Source organism: Lactuca virosa, chromosome 2 (genome assembly GCF_052849685.1).
Source record: "Lactuca virosa cultivar CGN04683 chromosome 2, Lactuca_virosa_CGN04683_v6, whole genome shotgun sequence".
In the NCBI taxonomy this organism is placed as follows: Eukaryota; Viridiplantae; Streptophyta; class Magnoliopsida; order Asterales; family Asteraceae; genus Lactuca; species Lactuca virosa.
The window spans coordinates 240,325,166-240,344,918 of NC_136427.1; the positions used below are offsets into that span (position 1 = coordinate 240,325,166).

The 19,753-nt window shown below is 36.2% G+C and overlaps 1 protein-coding gene across 1 annotated transcript; it reads right to left on the reverse strand.

Annotated features, from left to right (window-relative positions):
* Positions 1–7,765: 7,765 nt before the first annotated feature.
* On the reverse strand, positions 7,766–11,706 carry LOC145160595 (cytochrome c1-2, heme protein, mitochondrial). Its single transcript, XM_079079864.1, has 8 exons — positions 11,550–11,706; positions 10,883–10,954; positions 9,735–9,955; positions 9,368–9,647; positions 8,514–8,585; positions 8,309–8,425; positions 8,160–8,225; positions 7,766–8,074 (listed from the first exon to the last, which is right to left on the reverse strand). Exons 2-8 carry the CDS (start codon positions 10,940–10,942, stop codon positions 7,958–7,960), a joined length of 933 nt encoding a protein of 310 aa, XP_078935990.1. The 5' UTR covers positions 10,943–10,954; positions 11,550–11,706; the 3' UTR covers positions 7,766–7,957.
* Positions 11,707–19,753: the final 8,047 nt, after the last annotated feature.

The window sequence follows — 19,753 nt, forward strand, 5'->3', positions numbered from 1 at the left end:
ACTAGTCCCATACAAACCCCACTTTTCAGAGAGGAGGAGATTAACCATTTTTGCGTAAACCTCCAGAAGATTGATGATTCCCTTATCATGAATCTTACTAATCCAAACTCTATCTATGTTTCTACTTTCCTTAACTTTAAAGGATATAAAAAATTTAGAGTACATTGTTTTGTAGACACAGGTGCATCTTTATGTCTTGCAAGCAAATTCATCATTCCGGATGAACTCTGGGAAAACGCTCCCAAAGAAATTAGTGCCACTATTGCAAATGGTGAAACCATAAAAATTAATAAAGTTTGTAGAAACATTAATCTCGAACTTTCAGGAGAACATTTCAACGTTCCTACTATTTACCAACAAAATTCAGGAATTGATATCATAATTGGAAACAACTTCTGTCAAGTTTATGGACCATTCATACAATGGATAGATAGAATCGCCTTTCATCTTAATAATGATATGGTAATTATAAAAAAGGTTACAGAAGCCTATAGCAAAGGAAAACCAGGTTTTCTTGAAACTCAAGAAAAAGGTTCTAAAGAAAAACAAATTCCAGGTACTAATATAACCCATGAAGGGATTAATAAAGAAAAGATTATTTCTATTCAAACTACCAGGTTCAAACAGATTGAAGATCTTCTTGAAAAAGTTTGTTCTGAAAATCCTATTGATCCAAATAAAACCAAAGGATGGATGAAAGCTTCAATTAAGCTTATTAATCCCAAGACGGTTATTAGAGAAAAACCTATGGTTTACTCTTTACAAGATAGAGAAGAATTTTCCAAACAAATCAAGGAATTACTTGATATGAGACTAATTATAGAATCAAAATCCCCTCATATGTCTCCTGCCTTTCTTGTCAATAAAGAAGCAGAGAAAAGAAGAGGAAAGAAGCGCATGGTTGTCAATTACAAAGCAATCAATGATGCAACTATTGGAGACTCACATAATCTTCCCAATATGCACGAACTCTTGACTCTTCTACGAGGAAAAAACATTTATTCAAGCTTCGACTGCAAGTCAGGTTTCTGGCAAGTTCTACTTGATGAAGAATCGCAGCTTCTCACTGCCTTCACATGTCCTGATGGACTCTTTCAATGGAAAGTACTACCCTTTGGGCTTAAACAAGCTCCTAGTATTTTTCAAAGACACATGCAGAACGCTCTTCGAGGCCTTGAAGGTTTCTGCACTGTATACGTTGATGACATCATGATCTTCAGCAAAAATGAACAAGAACACTATGTTCATGTCACACAGGTTCTCAGAACTATTTTAAAATATGGAATAATACTTTCAAAAAAGAAAGCTCATCTTTTCAAAACAAAAATCAATTTTTTGGGTTTAGAAATAAATGAAGGTACTCATTGTCCTCAAAAGCATATTCTTGAACATTTACATGACTTTCCAAATGTTTTAGAAGACAAAAAACAACTGCAAAGATTTCTTGGTGTTTTAACTTATGCTGAAACATATATTGAAAAACTTGCAGCCATGAGAAAACCTTTACAGGTAAAATTAAAAAAAGATGTCATCTGGAATTGGTCAAATGCTGATACAGACTACATCAAAAAGATAAAGAAAGTTTTAATCAATTTTCCAAAACTTTATCTTCCAAACATTGAAGACAGTTTAATTATTGAAACTGATGCTTCTGATGAATTTTGGGGAGGTGTTTTAAAAGCTAAAAACCCCAAAAACGAAGAACAAATTTGCAGGTACACCTCTGGCAGTTTCAAAGCAGCTGAGAAAAACTACCATAGCAATGAAAAAGAATTACTCGCTGTAAAAAGAGTTATTACAAAATTCTCTGTATATTTAACACCAGTAAATTTCCTGGTTCGTACAGATAATAAAAATTTTACTTATTTCCTCCGAACGAAGATTGCAGGAGATAACAAATTAGGCCGGCTAATACGATGGCAAGAGTGGTTCTCACGATATACTTTCGCTGTTGAACATCTCGCAGGAAACAAAAACGTACTGGCAGACTGCCTCACTCGTGACTTCAGGTATGCCTTACATCATCCATGATCTCACTCGCTCCTCTCGAGCCCTATAAAAGGATATGATCCTCATGACATATTTCCTCACAAAAAACTTCACCTACAAAAAAAAGTGAGGAGGAGATTAGAGAGAAAAGTAAACAAAAATTGAGTTTACAAAAATGGAAGACCTCAACATTTTGAGGATGAAGAAACAAATGCTCCTCATAGAGCTATCTGCAATTGAGCAGAAAATCAACTTGTATGAACAAGTAACAACGGTCACCAATGTACCGGAAAGCGAAAGCTCAAAAACAAAGGCTATTCCAGTGCAAACGGCACCTGGTAAAGAATCAACAAATCCGTTGAAAGCTGATGCTTTGCTAAAAAGCATAATAAAGGAGACAGCTACTCCTCTTCCTAATGGAAAAACTAGCTTATTGGTTGATCCCAATCCTTGTACTAAAGGAATCAGTAAAATGACAACTTTGTCACCCACTAACAAATCTGTGCAGGAGTTCACACCAGATTACAAAAAAGCTCTTAACAAAGAAGCTGAAAGATTTTATGTAATCTATAAAGGACCCCATGCCGGTGTTCATACTGACTGGGGAATTACAGAAACCTTCTGTAAAGTTGATAAAGTTACTTGCAAAAAATTCAGAAATGAAACATCTGCAAGATTAAGCCTTGCCACTTATCAAGACGATACAAGCAAGACTAACCAACGACTTCTTCGACCAAAAATTCAAAAAGTCAAAGAAGCCCACAGAGACCAAAGGTTTGACGTTCCAATTGACGTTCAACAAATGGTTAACTATCCTGAAATCTCTTTTGAAGATTTCAGAACAATCTGGAAGAAAGCAAGAGCTGCATGCCCAGAAGACCTTGTTCATGAAAAGTTTTTCACTACGGACAAGAAAACAAAAAGTCTGTTCAACTTTCTCGAAGGAGCAGATGCAAAATTAGTCTACCAAGCCTTTCAAGCTGGACTAATCGACAATATCTACCCAAGCTGCAACCTTCAAGAACTCAATTTCTTCCCAAGCAGCATGGTAGAATCCATTAAGAACTTTCGAAAGAAAGTACTTAAAGCAAAAGATAATCCGATCTACATCAGATGCATCTCTTCACTCCCAGAATGGATTCAAGAATCAACTCTTTCTCCATACCACTTTCTGGAAATTGGTCTTTCTAAAGCCAATAGAGAGATTGAACAATCTCAACCAATGGAAGATAAAGATCTACCTTTCACAGAAATTCTTCATCCTAACCGCGTCAATGGTTTAAGAAGAATATCAGAAAAAATCATTGAAATTATCTCTGGTTCAAAAAAGAAGATTAATTATACCGATTCACATTGTATAATTACAAGCTGGAGTTACAACAACACCAGCCAAGAAGATCTTCGTCAAGCCTCCAAGTTTGGAGAAAAATTCATGAACAATAGCATGGAAGTATCCAATGCTACACGCCAACACTTCTGCCGACATCCAGAACAACTTTTCGAAGAACATCTTTGTCACTTTTGTGATTGCAAAGATTCGGAGACAAAGGAGGGACCCCCCTCTGAAGATGACAAATCCTCATCATCTTAAAGAAAGATGCTTCACGTGTCAAATGGCCCCTCCACTCAAAATAATAATGCCTTTTCTCCATTATTAAAAGCTTTCCAGCTGTCCACAATAATGTAATCTTTAGTGGATAAAAACGTCATGCCTGACATAATAGGCAAGGATCAGACCCTCTCAATATATCTATAAATTGAGAGTTATGTTTTGTAGAAAAGGATCATCGCAATAACGAGTGCAACAAAAACACTCTCTATCTTGTAAATTTTCAGTTCAATGTCTTGTGAGTAAAAATCTCCCTTAGAAGGGAGAGATGTAAAATATTATAGGAGTACTCCCATTTCGGGAGCTCTTTTATCAATAAATCTTTGTTTTGTTATACTTGAGTGTTCTTACAAAATAGAGTCATGAAACCTGTAAGTGACAGAGTGTCAGGTCGACGATGGTCAACAGTACCACAGGCATGAGGCCAACAGGGAAAGCAACCACATAGACCAATGATTGACACAGGCTGGCTTGAATAGTTTCTATCTATGTAAGTAATACTCCTACTACAAAACACTTATTGATTAATGAGTTTTCTCTTTACAATTTTTTGCATCTATTTCCTTCTAAACATACAAAATATAATAAACAAATTCCGTACACCATCACTGGTATCAGAGCCTTGTTAAAAAATGGTACTACATTATAATAAAACACTTTACAGTGAATTATTTGAAGAAATTCATAATACAGAGAATGAGATTTCTCAACATAAAGATATACTTTTAAGTAATAAAAAAGATTTAGTGCATATAAATTTCAGAATTCTACAAGCACAAAATAAACATACTCACGAATATATACCAACCATGGTTAATATACGTAAGTACCTCCTTCATAGGCAAAAAATGCATCAAGAACACCTTGATAAAGCTTTAAACTCAGTTTGAGAACTCAGAAAAAGGATTTTAACTTGTTAACATTTCTTAAACATGAATAAAGAAATTTTCAACAATTCTGAAGAAAATGATTCAGAAGAAAAACAAATCCTAACTTATGTTGAGGATGAAGACGGCTTTCATGCAAACCTCTTAATAAAACAAGATCTTCTCTCTCGGGTCAAGAAAACAGATTTAAAAATAAAGAAAGAAAACATTTTCAAAAATGTTCCTTCTAAACTTAGTATTTTAAATCCGCTTAAAAGGAAAAATGAAATTTTCTACTTTGTTAGTACTAAAGAAATGTCTGTAGACATAAAAGACACAATAGGAGCTGTCTTTCTACCCCTTTTGACTAAAGAACAAATAAACAATAACTTAAAAAGTATTCCAGTTGAGATTAGATCAAAAGTAAGAATGGTCCATATCGGAGCTGTAAAAATTTTGATAAAATCCCAATTCCAAGCAGGAATAAATTCTCCCATAAAAATGGCCTTAATTGACAACAGAATTACTGACAGACAGGACTGCATCTTAGGTGCTGCTAGGGGAAACCTTGCATACCAAAAATTTATGTTTTCAGTCTATCCAAAACAATGTACTCTAAATTTCCTTCTAAACTTTATGAATTATTAAAAAATGGAGGTTAAAGAAATATTTGAAGATAACTTTATACTGGAGTGTTCTTACAAAATAGAGTCATGAAACCTGTAAGTGACAGAGTGTCAGGTCGACGATGGTCAACAGTACCACAGTCATGAAACCATGGTTGTTTCCTTTGATATATTAACAATGGCTTGACAACTTTCATTTCAGCTTGTGGTAAGTACCTCCTTCATAGGTGTACGGAATTTGTTTGAATTCCATATCAGATACCATATCAAGAGTTTGGATTAGTAAGATTCATGATAAGGGAATCATCAATGTTTTGTGATTTGTTTATTGATAAAATCCCAATTCCAAGCAGGAATAAATTCTCCCATAAAAATGGCCTTAATTGACAACAGAATTACTGACAGACAGGACTGCATCTTAGGTGCTGCTAGGGGAAACCTTGCATACCAAAAATTTATGTTTTCAGTCTATCCAAAACAATGTACTCTAAATTTCCTTCTAAACTTTATGAATTATTAAAAAATGGAGGTTAAAGAAATATTTGAAGATAACTTTATACTGGAGTGTTCTTACAAAATAGAGTCATGAAACCTGTAAGTGACAGAGTGTCAGGTCGACGATGGTCAACAGTACCACAGGCATCCACAAACGGATGGACAGATCGAAATTGTCAACAAGTCTGTGAAAATATACATTTGTTCATTTATGGACAGACCGAAATTGCCAACAAGTCTATGAAATATACCTTTGTTCTATTATTCAAGGAAATATGAAATCTTGTTCTAAATGGTTGTCGTGGGCGGAATTCTAGCATAACACGACTTTTTACACAACCACTAAATGTTGCCCCATTCAAGGCCTAAAATAGAAGGGATCCTTCGCATGTTAATCGGCTTTAGCAGGGCTAAACGGCGGTGTCATCCTTAGAAACCAATTGATAGAACGTGATGCCATCTTATACGAATTAAAGGGGCTTTTAATGAATGCTCAACAGAACATGTAGACAAATGTTGATAGGAACCGAAGAGATGTGAACCTCAATGAAGGAGAATGGGTGCATTTGAAGCTACAACAGTATAGACAATGACTAATAGCAAACAAGCCTTTCCAAAAGTTGGTTGGTCTTTTTATGGGCTATTTTTTATCACCAAAGAAGATAGGAGAAGTAAGGAATGTGACTTCTGATGCAAGACAAAGGACCGAGGTACCTAACCCCGGCCACAGGGTGGGGCAAATTGGGCGACAGCCTTGGGCCCACATGGTGTTTTGGGGCTCCAATTTTGTTTAAATATATCTATGTATTTAATAAATGTATCAAATGCGTTTTGAAAACCAAAGTGTTACAGCTGAGATTGTTTAGACACTTTTACTTTGTTGTTTGTTGTTTTAGAAAACATCACAAGTTCGAATCCGAGGACTAAAACAAGCATCTTATATTTAAGTGAGCCGTTTTATTCTATATATATTCTTATTTTTAGGTTCTAAAGTAAATATTTCTTTTATATATATATATATATATATATATATATATATATATATATATATATATATATATATAATGTCTTTATATATTACTTCCACCAATTAATCATCTATTTTTAAATTTATTTGCTAACAATTGTTTAATTTTTTCCTATAAAAGGCCAAGACTTCAAATTTTGGCATTAATTTATTTTACAAGAACCTTAAAATTTATTTATAGAATGGTCCATTTTTTTTGCTTTCGTCTAGGGCCATAAATATGTTTGGACCAGCCCCCAAGATACCGATTAAATGAAGAATGTTCCGAAGTTTGACTCTACTTGGGAAGATTCTGATAACATACAAAGTGCTTTTCCCAAATTTGACATTGTGGACAAGGTCAACCTTTAGGGTGGGGTAATGTTATGCATCCACCCATCCAATTCACGTACAAAAGGAAGAAGAATATGACAAGGCCAATGGCAGAAGGCACCACCTCATACAACATAAGCACAACACCCCCTTGAAGGAACCATGGGCATTTTGGGGATTAATCACAAGTTCTTATTGTTTGGATATGTAAGGTAGTAGTAAGGCCAGTAGAAGGTAGTCCGGTACTGAAAAATATTGTAAGAGTGTCCTATTGGAGGCCGTTAGCTTCTCATGCAAACAATGTATCCCTATCATATCAATTTCAATCAAGAACTTTTGAATCCTTGAAGTATTTCGTGAATTTTTCTATTACAGATATTCCATTACATATGATTAAATAAAAGAAGCTGGAAAACGATTAGCAAAATAAATTAACACAATTCCCTTATTACTTGTTTCAAATTCCAAAATGGAGAACCAGTAAAAACCGAAATACATCTTGTGTAACAAATTTAGCACAAAAATTATGCATTTAAATCTTTTACAGAAATAATTATTTATCATTTCAAATCCTTTTTTGTAAAAGTGTCCTATTGGAGGCCGTTAGTTTCTCATGCAAACAATGTATCCCTATCATATCAATTTCAATCAAGAACTTTTGAATCCTTGAAGTATTTCGTGAATTTTTCTATTACAGATATTATCCTTGAAGTATTTCGTGAATTTTTCTATTACAGATATTCCGTGAATTTTTCTATTACAGATATTCCGTGAATTTTTCTATTACAGATATTCCATTACATATGATTAAATAAAAGAAGCTGGAAAACAATTAGCAAAATAAATTAACACAATTCCCTTATTACTTGTTTCAAAATTCCAAAATGGAGAACCAGTAAAAACCGAAATACATCTTGTGTAGCAAATTTAGCACAAAAATTATGCATATAAATCTTTTACAGAAATAATTATTTATCATTTCAAATCCTTTTTTTTTTTAAACATCTGTGATCCAACCAGAGGAGAGAAGCTTCTAGTTGACAACATCAAGAACAAGCTTGCGGGACTTCAAAACAGACCACCTCAAACGCCTGTAATAAGCTGCTTGAAGCAAAGCCAACGACAGTACAAATATCCACTTAAATCCCATCTGCATCACCAAAACCACAAAATTAGACAACATTTTTTTATTTTTTATTTTTTTTATTACATTTGAAGGATTTGTAGTTTTGTACCAGTTTCCTTTCTTCCATTTCTGGTTCTGCAGCCCAACTCAAAAACGAGACAACATCTTTTCCCATCTACAAAATATAGGAGATAGAGTAAATTACAGAAATGGTCCCTGTGGTTTGATGAAAATAGCAGGTTCAGTCCATTTTCAAACCTGGGCCTCTGTTGCAGGAGTGCCATCTTCATATTCAACAGCACCATCATTAAGCATTTTAGGCATCGCAATAGCTCCACCAGGGAAGTATGGATTATAATGCAAACCTTCACGAATCTGGAGGTATAAAATTGTAAACTTGTCAACAATCACAATTTTAAAAAAATGAAAAAGAAAATATTTTTTAAAAAGATTTACAACTCACAGTAACACCAGCTGGAGGATCACGGTAACCAGTCAGAAGTGCAAACACATAGTTCTGTCCGTTATGGCGAGCCTGAAATTTTTTAAAAAGAGTTAATTACACATATGATATGACCCCTTTGCTTTCTGATTTTTACTGTGTTTAGTCCAAAATGAAAGAAATTTGTAGTTATTGGTCCTTATTCCTAAGTTTCCATCGTTAAGTCTAAAAGCCTTTTTTATTAAATTTATATAAATTTTAAAAACTGAAACTGGAAGAAAGAATTCACCAACAAAACATTAAGAAATGAGAAATTCAAAAATGGATCCCAGGCTTTCAAATTTTTACAGTGTTTAGTCCAAAATTGAAGCATATTTTTTCAACATTGGTCTGCACTGCAAGGTTTCATATATCGATTTTTCATGTATAGTCAACTTTAGTATCCCATTTGTTAAATCTATAAAATGACCTTTTTGCCCTTAAAAACTGAAACAGGGAGGAAGAATTTAGCAACACATCAACAAAACAAAACAAAATGAGATAATGACAAAGATGGACCCTAGGATTTCTTATGTTTACTGCGATTAGTTTAAAACTTGAAACAATTTTCAAATTTGGTCCTTATAGCAATGTTTGATATTGATTTAGGTCCTTGTGTGGTTAACTTTAACAGCCCTTTTGTTAAATATAGAATATATAATAATAACCATTTTGCCCTTGAAAACTGAAACTTGAAAGGAAGGATTGAACTACACGCCAACAAAAAAAAAGAGACTATGAAAATGACCATTTTGCCCTTAAAACTGGAAAAAAAGAATCTAGCGACAAGCAAACACAATCAGTGGAAGAAATTGAAACTGGAAGGAAAAGGGTACTTTGGTAATAAGGCTGAGATCTGGAGGGTAGGCTCCACCATTGGCAAACCTAGCAGCCTGTTCGTTTGCATAAGGTTGAGGGAAGCGATCACTGAGTTTGCCAGGGCGTGTAAACATTTCACCCTCATCATTTGGACCATCTTCCACTTCAATTTCAGCAGCCATTGCTTTTGTTTCTTCCTCTGTGTATGCAACTCCCACCAAGTCACGATATGAAATCAGTGACATCGAGTGGCACGATGCACATACTTGTGTGTACACCTGGTGACCACGTCGGATCCTGCTCATAGTCAAATTCCAATATTCAAAAAGTCAACTTCTGAAAGAAGGAATCGGTAGATGTAAGGTTAATTACAAGGGAACTCACGAAGCATGGTCGTATGAACTGAGAATGCCTTGGTGAGGCCAGGGGTAGCTTGGAGATTCCAGGCCATGTTCAGCTTCATCAGCAGAGGCAATAGTTGTAAAACTTAAAATCCCTGATACACCTGCTCCAAGAAGAGCAATTGCCCTCAATGACTTCACACCAGCAGATCCGGTGTCATTTTGATCTTTCCTCAATATGAGTGATGACAAAGCTGGTGGGGCCTGAAATTTTTTAGGAGATAATGACAGGAATCAGTGATTACAAAAGGGCAACCTAGTTCTTTTAAGTTTTAAATCCAAGTATAAAATACACACATTATTTTTTCATGTTGGAAGTATGTGTGTATCAATTAAAAGATATTTTCTTTTGTCCCCAAAACTTGGTACTCATGTTCATGTGGTATTAAGTGATGAGAACACTAGATCCATTGTTAAAAACTACTTGTTATATCTGATATCTTGAGTAGCTAATGTTATCAATAATGACTAAACTCCATCAATGGGATGAAAATGGTAATTGTACTTTGTATGCTAAATTACTAGAGATAAGCAATTTAGGGTTGAAATTGATATTTTGCTATACATCGTGAAAGAAAGATGTGGATGGAATCGAGAAAATCAATTGTGAAGTTAAGTGCAGGTAAAGGAGGTTATGTGTGACCACTCTTCATATAATTATAATGTTCCTTATAACTTGGTTGTGAGTCTTTTAGACGAACCAATGGGGCCATGGGATGTTACAATTACTAAAGTGAATATGAAATTGTTGTGATATTAAAGTGCTATCAACTGTAAAATAACCAAAAAAAAAAAATCTGAGTGTTATGTTGCAATTTAACTCAAACACCATTCATGATTTGTGGTTAGTTTGGTCATAGAAAAATCCTCGATTGCAATATGTGGTAGTGCCATGTGGAACATATCTATGAGGTGGATGTCTTAAAAAATAAAAACTTGTAGGTAAGAAATTGACATTTTCAAGAGTATTTACCATTTCTTGTCACTACTCCTACCCTAAAATACATTCTTAGAAGCATTTTCAAATTACTAATATACAGTCTGCCCAACCCCCGATATAGACACTAGAGCTAATACAGATGATGATAGTAAAAGCCAAATGTAGAAAATGCAAATAGTAATAATGCTTACAGCTGAATGAGAATGGAGTCTGCCCCTCAGCAAGTGGTAAATTCCCCTACCACCAGCCATTCAAGCTATTTCCTGTAAATCCATCCATCCCAATTTGATGTTAGCTTATAAAAAATCTCTAAAAATACCATTATTGGTTTATTACCGAATGTATATCCAGGGCATATAAACATCAAGTACATAGTAAACAAAACCAATAGTAATGTTCCTCTCATCCCAAAGATAACTACATTGATGTAACCTCGATCTCAAAGGCAACTACTTTTTGAAATCCAAAACTGATTAGGATTTAACCCTTTTTTCCAGAAAACCTTCCATGTACATCAGCTTTGCTACATATTATATTATTTGAAACAAACCACATATCAATTTGGAATTTGGATGGTACTCGGTTTGAAATAAGAAATTCTATGAATTGTTAAACTAACAAGAACACAACACTAGTTGTTACTAAATGGATTACAAATCACGCTTAGAGAATAAAGCAATCTCAAAAGACCGGGATAACATCAGATTTTATAAATTTTGACGGAAATATAAAAGTTATTAAGAGAAATCAATCAAGAGAAAGGCAATCTAACAAAGATTGTCCCACATTTCGTACAGACAACCAAACCCTAAGGCATCTTTGAAGCGTTCAAAATCCAACAACAAGGGAGACACTTACAGGTCGTCGTCGGCAGAGATTGGCCTTAATCGGCGGCGTTCAGCTCGTGCAGATGGATTCAATGATGAAGGAGATTGGAATTAATCGAAGACAAGAAATTTCAGATCTTTCGCTCTCGCCTCGCGTGCTCCTTCTATTTGGGCCTTCTCATGATCTTTCAAATATTGGACCGAAATGAAATTCAGAATCGATATTTGGGCCTTGTCATATTTTCATCGGTGTAATTACATCTAGGCATGCACAAACCGGTTCATTTTTCAAACCGAACCGGTTCTTTAAACCGGTTCGGTTCACTCCCTAGCCAAGCAAAAGCGGTTCAGCCTCAAACCGGTTCACTCAAAAAATTAGTCGAACCTATCTAAACCGGTTACACCGGTTCTAAACTGGTTCAGTCGGTTCTAAACCGGTTCGGTTCGGTTCCATACCGGTTCCAAACCGGTTCACACGATATAAACCGGTTCTAAACCGGTTTCAACGACTAAAATCTCGAACAGGTGTAAACCGGTGGTTCGGTTCTCAAACCGGTTCGGTTCACTGTGGACCGGTTCAGCGTAAACCGGTTTACCGGTTCTTTGACCGGTTCGGATCTTGAACCGGTTTTTTTGTGCATGCCTAATTACATCTATCTTATTCTATTTTAATAATATTTTATTTTTTTAATTACAGTGTAGTTTAAAATATATTTTATTTTAAGGCAAATCGTAAAAATGTTAGTAAGTTATCATAGAATTTTGAATTTGACGCTGAGTTTTTTTCATAATTGTGTCACTATAATTACAATTTTGTTGCAATATCAACCAAATGACTGGTTCTATATGTTCCCCGGTAACCACTTTTCCCGAATTGCGATAAAGTCACTATGTTTACCTAAATTGCGATTTTGACACTGTTTTTTTTCTTAATTATATCACTATATTTACAATTTGTTGCAATATCAACCAAATGATTGTTATCATCAATGTAGCATGTTACCAAATAAATGACATAACAGTATTGTGACATGGAAGCCACATCACACCATAAATCTAGCATTACATGCACGAAAGAAAAGTCAGTCGAATCCATAGCCACAGCGTGACCCTTTATAGGGCGCGACACGGCGAGGCAAAAACCTCCCTATAAAAGGAGGGTCACCCCTCCTCATTTCTTCCCACCAATTCTTCCAAATCTCCGTGACATCCTCAAATTCACGGTCATTTTAAAATTTTCATTTATGCTTATTTTAAAACAGAGTATTTATTTTGTTGCGAATTGATCCCAAAAATATTATTTTAATGTGAGATACTATTAACATTAAACATTTCCAAAGAAACATTCGATATTGTTATTCTTTCAAAATTTGGGATGTCATAACTGATACAAAACATAAGCATAAACAGACATTACATTAATTTACACTAATGATCTACATCTCATTTAATCTCTCAATGTAATGTATCTTCGCATCGATACTTGTGATACAAATTAACTGAGTGGGTTAGGTTGGGAAACCTGGTGACATACATATGTTTTACAACCCACAATATTATAATATTTAATTATATATTCTTCAGCATTCAAATAACCCTATTACCCCATTCCCGTTATCCTCACTTTCTAATAATCCTAGTATGGTGATGTCGAGAGATCTTTCCTAAACAAGTCATCCTATCACTGAATGATCAGTACTATCATGCAAGTCTACAAGCTCATACAGTAGGCATATAAAGGCATCTCTTCTAGCATTCTATCATGCAAATCCTGAGCAGATCATTAGCCCTATCAAACATGCGATTCATAGATTCACAAATCAAAGCATATCTCAAAACATGTATGGGTATTTTGGGAAAACTTACTTGAGCTCGGTCGATTACATGCACCACACCCCTTTCTTTTATTAGAAAACCCTTTTTATAAAACATTTCTTTTTGAAAAATTCTACCAAACCCTCGGTTTGAGTTCAGACACACCCGAGAGTATGTCCGAATCCCTCAAACTAAAGCTCTGATACCAACTTGAAACGTCCCAAAAATTAAGACTAAAATTTTCGATTTTTAATTTAATAAAACCATTATCCGAAACAACATCATAGAAACCATGTTGAATCAAAGTGTATCAATAACATCCAAGTACATCAGAGTAATATAAAAATGCGGAACGATGTGGTGTGTGCACTGCAATCATCCCGGACCTTTTCCCTTCGAACCAGAAGTACCTGAAAGATAAAGTGAAAATTGTAAGCACAAAGCTTAGTGAGTTCCCCAAAATACCCAATACCATATGTAATAAATCAGATATTGGTCCCCTGCCCGGCATCGAGTCCCACTCGGTATACAAATCTGTTATTCTTAGGCCCCGCCTGACATCGGGCCCCGCCCACTATACTCATAGACACATATATCTCATAATCATGTTAACACATGCAATGATCATAAAACAATAGCATACGCTACAGTCATCAGGGCCCGCCCGGCATCGGGCCTTGTCTGGTAGCATAGAAACACATATTGATAACTAGCATACAATATACTCATCAGGCCTCGCCAGGCATCGGGTCTTGCCCGGTAAGCATACCATCACATAACACATGCAAGAGTCACGCAGACATCTAGAATTCTAACATATAAACCATGGGCCGACATTGGTGCCTTAGACCCGCTAAACCCAGTGAGGAAACTCACCTCGAGGTGTTGAACCACACTGATAAATCCATGGTTGTTGGTCCGACAAATTCCTCGAGCTATCAATACCAAATAACATCCAATTAACAAACGGTATTCCATTCCATGATCATCGGTCCATAATTAGGGTAAAAAGACCATTTTACCCCTTTCCTAGTTTGGAACCAAGACTTAGGCCCAAAACTCTAATCCAAAAGGCCCAAAAACCAAATGATCATTCAAGGGCCATACTTGGCCCAATTTTCCAAATTAGGCCCAAACCCTTACATGGGCCTTACCCCAAGGCCCAACAATATTCTTAGTCCAGAACATTTGCATTCAGATGGCCCAACAAGACCCCAAGCATCTAAGACCAACAGAATGGCCCAAACTCGAAGCCCAAAACGCTAAGCCCAACAGACTGAGTACGCGGGGCGTACTCAACTGTACGCTAAGCGTACACGCTAAATGGCTTGTACGCGGCATATACAGACTTGTACGCCCAGTGTACTCATCCATTAAGCCAAAACCCACTTTAAGCACTTAATGCTTAAGAACAGAAGTCGAAACTACAGATCTAACCCCTAATAAGCGTCTAGAACCATAAAGTCACTGACTTGGTGACTTTGTATGCCCCAAAAGGACCCAACTTCAAGATATATCACTTTACTTTCACTAAATGGACACAATCTCATGCATGGGTGATTCTAAATCCTAAAGGTGCCAACTTTATGGAATTTGAACATCAGAAACACCAAGAGTGGCAACTCATAGCTCCTGGAGTGGTGTCAAACCACTAGGTCTCGTTCATGGGTCCAAAAAGGGTCCAAAACTCATATAAACTAGATCTAAGCTTCTAATGAACAAGATCATAGCTTTTTACCTCAAACAAGCTGGAAATGGAGTATAGAATCTGGATCCACAAGCTCTTCCTTGATCAACAACCTTGCACCAAACTCCTTATTCTTGATAATGAAGCAAAACACACCAAGAAGCACACAATGAGCTCAAAAACACAATGGAAGGGTCTAGGGTTTCGAAATGAGGTTATAAGGTTTGTGGAGGCTGAGAAATGAGGGTAACATGAGCCATAAGTGTGATTATATAATGTCCAACCCCATAACTTAGGGTTTCTTGCACCCCTCGTACACCCAGCGTACGAGGCCAAGGCTTCACGATCCTTCCTCCTTGGTACGCTAAGCGTACACCAGTGTATGCCCTGCGTACTGCACTTCGCACTAGTACGCCCCGCGTACCCCCTATGTACGCCCCGCGTACTAGGGTTTCCCCTTAAACCCTAAAATAATCTGAAGGCCATAACTTCTTCATTATAAATTTGATTTCGAAGATCCTTATATCCATAAAAAGGTAATGAGAAGCTCTATGATTTTATAAACTCATACTTTCCTTACAATTTCCCGATCAAAAATCCAATTTCCATAAAAGCCCGAGCTGACACTTTACCAAATACCATTTGGCTCCAAAACACACTCTGAACACCTGGATCATCTAAATTACGTCACCCACACCCAAATGCGTAACGATTCGGGACAGGGCGTTACAAAAATAGAATAAACACCCACTTTATTAAAGTTACATGCAAGTCAAATCAATTATTCATAAACCATTATTCAAAAATCATGTAACACCCAGTTTTGAAAGTACTTGGTTGGGCTCTCGGAAGCCAGAGGGTAGGGGCGATTCGGTCTTTTATGGGTCTCGGGTTTTATCCGGAAGGTTTTAGACTTGGGGGTGGGGATAGAAGCGTAAGGCTTCCCGCCACCTTGTCGTGGATATAAAGTTCGTCGGAAACGGACTTAGAACGAAGAAGTTATAGCACTTTTGAAGTTATTGGCATAAATGGTCCCCAATGGAGATGTTTGGCAAGCAAGTCCCATGCATGCAAGGGAAGCATGCACGTGTCCGGCTGGGTACGCCCAGCGTAAGCTGGGGTACGCCCAGCGTAGTGTTGGGTAAATGAATCGCGGGTGCTGAAGACGTGCGCCCAACGTACGGGGAGTACACCCAGCGTACGTCCAGGATCTCCAAAACCCTAATTTTTAGGGTTGGCTCACTATTTAAAGCACCTTAAGTCCGGGGGTGCGCCTCCCTTTCGTTCTCAAAGCCTTAAACCCTAATTTCGAGTGGTAGCTTCATCCTAGAGTGTTGTGAGCTTTGTGGGTGCATTTTGGGTGGTTTTTGCTGCATTTCAAGAAGATGTAACTTGTTAAAAATATGGGAATCAAGGAGGAGCTTATGGATATGGCTTTTAGGACTCATTCTCAGCTTTATGAAGGTATGAAGCTTTGAACTTGATCATTCATCTCTTAGATCTACCTTTATGATTTTCAGTTCATTTTGGTCCCAAGGATGAAACTTTATGGTTGAAATCTGATTCTTAGGCTTAGAGTTGCCACTCTCAGTGTTAAATGAGTCCCTAAGGCAGAACGTTTCCATCTTGGAGATCTTAATAGGTTCATGCATGAGTTAAGACCATTCTGTCACACCCCAAAACCGGAACGGCGGAATCGTTCAGGGGTGGAGGACGTCATGTTTAGTATCACGAGATATGTATATGGTAAGCAAGTAACGAACAACCATTTCATTTTGAAAGAAAGTTTTTACAATGTGTGTGTTCACAAAACATAGAATTCATACACAAATAACAAAACAAGACTTGAAGCTATAATGCTCCATCTTCTGAATCCCCAGCATGAGCACTTGTCTATTAGTCTCCTGAGAATACAAGTTATTTGAAAGAGTTGATCAGCAATTAAGCTGGTGAGTTCATAAGATTTTAGTGATGTGAGTAAGTTGTAAAGTGTTGTTGAAAATGTAGATGTAAAATGGTGTTGAAAATGTAGTTGTAACATATAGTTGTAAAATGTTGTAAGTGGTAAGTTCTGTTTTGAAAAGTTCGTCTGTTCCTCTAGAAAATCCTATATTTCCTACTTTGATGGAAATTTGAGTAAAATGACACTACAACTCTTTCTATGGGTACTAAGTGGGTACAAGTTATATAAGACTCAGAGTAAACAAACAATCGATTGTGCGCATTTGCCCTAAGCTCACAACCAAACGAGGAACATAAATTAAGGCGGACAACACACATCCCATTGGTTATTAGATCATCGTCATATATAACCCTGGTGTATTCACTTGTTACTCATGGAGTTAATTGTAATGGTTCCTTTATATCTATGAAAAGTTCTTTAAGAAAACCTATTTTTCTTATAGTAAAATGGTGACCACAGTGACTACTTTTATAATAGCTTAGTTTATACTGCTATATATAATCTAATATCGGATAGAAAGTTAATTGAGCGAATCTGCCCTAAGCCCACAACCAAACGAGGAACAGGAAGTAAGGCGGAAAACACCCATCCAACTACCCATTGGGTATTAGTTTTATATATAAACATGGTGTATAAACTAAGTTATTATAGAGTTACTCACCTAAGGTCCTTTAAATTGTACTGGATTAATAAAATGGATTAAACCCTTTTCTGGGAAGTTTCTAGTTTTGTATACCAAAAGTACTGATTTTGGAAAGTATGTTTTGTACTAGAAAAACTGTGCTTTGACTCTGTGTCCTATAACCTGACCCATACCTGGTACCCTTATGATGACTTAATGTATACTAAGCATACATATATATAAAATCGGATAGAAAATAGATTGGGTGAATTCGTTCCAAGCCCACAACCAAACAAGGAACAGGAAATGAAGCGGAGAGCACACATCCTATTACCTGTCAGACTCTATTAGTATATATATATATATATATATCCTGTGATGTATACATTAAGGAATCATAAGACTAGCATTATGGCCCTTTCTTTTAAACGTAGCCTTCTACCAAGGCATCTTCTGTTATGTGCTAGACTCGACTGTTCCATTTGTCGTTTGTAAAAATATATATTTTCCCTAGTTTATAACTATCTTGACTCGAAAATAGTTTGAGTTTGACTTTCAAGTGGTACTGTCACTTTATGAAAGCAATGGGAAATATAAGTACACAGTTGTCGTTTATAATGACATGCGGATGTACTAATGACCTAAAAACATATTTGTTTTATTACGGTCATAATGTGAAGGCTAGAACTCCTACTAAACGCTCTCCCTGTCAAGAGATTAAGGGAACCAAACGCGACCTCTGCAAATTCTTGCAAGCTGTGTAATTCACATTAAAGTTATATGATCATGTATACCCAATATAACTATCACCTTTTGTTTAAAACAATGATTTAGTGATTCATTGGTATAATTAGATCCTGTATGTGTTCTCATGCTATAGAAACCTAACTTGTTTGTTTTGTACTGTATATTGTGCGTTCTGTTTGTTTCTCGTAATTGTGTGTTCTCTCTGTATGGTATTGTTTGTTTCTCTTCACTGTGTGTTTGACTCATGTAAGAACTGACTCTTTGTGTGCTTCATTGTACTAGAAGTAATGAATAACATTCTCCTAAACTATACCTATTATAGTTTACTAATGTTCTACTTGGACTGTTACTGAAAAGACTCGTTTATCTACTAAGTTATATTTGTACTTTAAAAACGGAGTTTTGTATAACTATAAAGTAACATAACTTTAAAAGAGTTTTTGAAATGTTTTGACAACTTATAAATGACATAAGTAACATTTTGAAAGATGTTTATAACAAACATTTACACAATTATCATTGTGTTCAACTTGTATTCCCCCCCTTAAAACGGTTAAAACAGTTAAAAGATTCATTACGAGGTATGAACTCACCTGATGTGGGTGATTCAAACGAGTATGCGTGTAAGGATGAGAAGTTCCACGAATGAAGTCCCGAGACACAATAAGTCCTAAATTACATATAAGGACACATATTGTCATGAATATAGTGTTTATAAACAACTATATGAAAGGAAACACCTTCCGGGACTAGGAAACACCTTGACCAAGTGTTGGAATCACATGTGATTCAACAAAGGAAGGTAGAATGACACTCAAATGAGTTTACGGCCCAAGGGAGTTTACGGCCGTAAACTCATGGCCAAACATGGCTAAGAGTGAGTTTGAAGGCTAGGGATGCTTTAGGGACTTTTGTTCTATACTTGTATGAGAAAGACCCACCCATATGAGGCCCTTGATGAGTTTACGGCCAAGAATGGAGCTTACGGCCGTAATCTCATAGACTTTATGAAATGAGGGTGGTTTAAGGTCATACAATCATCAAGGAAGAGTTCTAGGTCACTTGCCTTGCATCTAGGAGGGTTTATGGCCCAAATGGCCACCTTAAAGGGGTTTACGGCCGTGGGAGATGGCCTGGCCGTAAACTCCATTTGATCTTGTGTTCTTGATGTTTTCAAGTCTCTAAGCATGGATATTAACTAGATATGAAGTATAGGGAAGAGTACTTACGATCTAGAAGCTTGAAATGGTCGGTTTTGGCCAAGAACACTAGTGTGTGTTCTTGGTGTTCTTGGTGTTTCTTGAAGATCTAAGAAAACATGATTTCCATGGATGAATCATGAGGATGAAGCTAGTTAAGAAGGATTAAAAACAAACTAGAGAAAGAACACTTACATAAATG

Coding starts and splice junctions, on each gene's coding strand:
- LOC145160595 (XM_079079864.1), bottom strand. CDS start 10,942: ATGGCTGGTGGTAGGGGAATTTACCACTTGCTGAGGGGCAGACTCCAT. Junction 9,648..9,734: donor AGTTCATACGACCATGCTTC/GTGAGTTCCCTT, acceptor GACTATGAGCAG/GATCCGACGTGGTCACCAGG. Junction 8,426..8,513: donor ATCCTCCAGCTGGTGTTACT/GTGAGTTGTAAA, acceptor TTATACCTCCAG/ATTCGTGAAGGTTTGCATTA.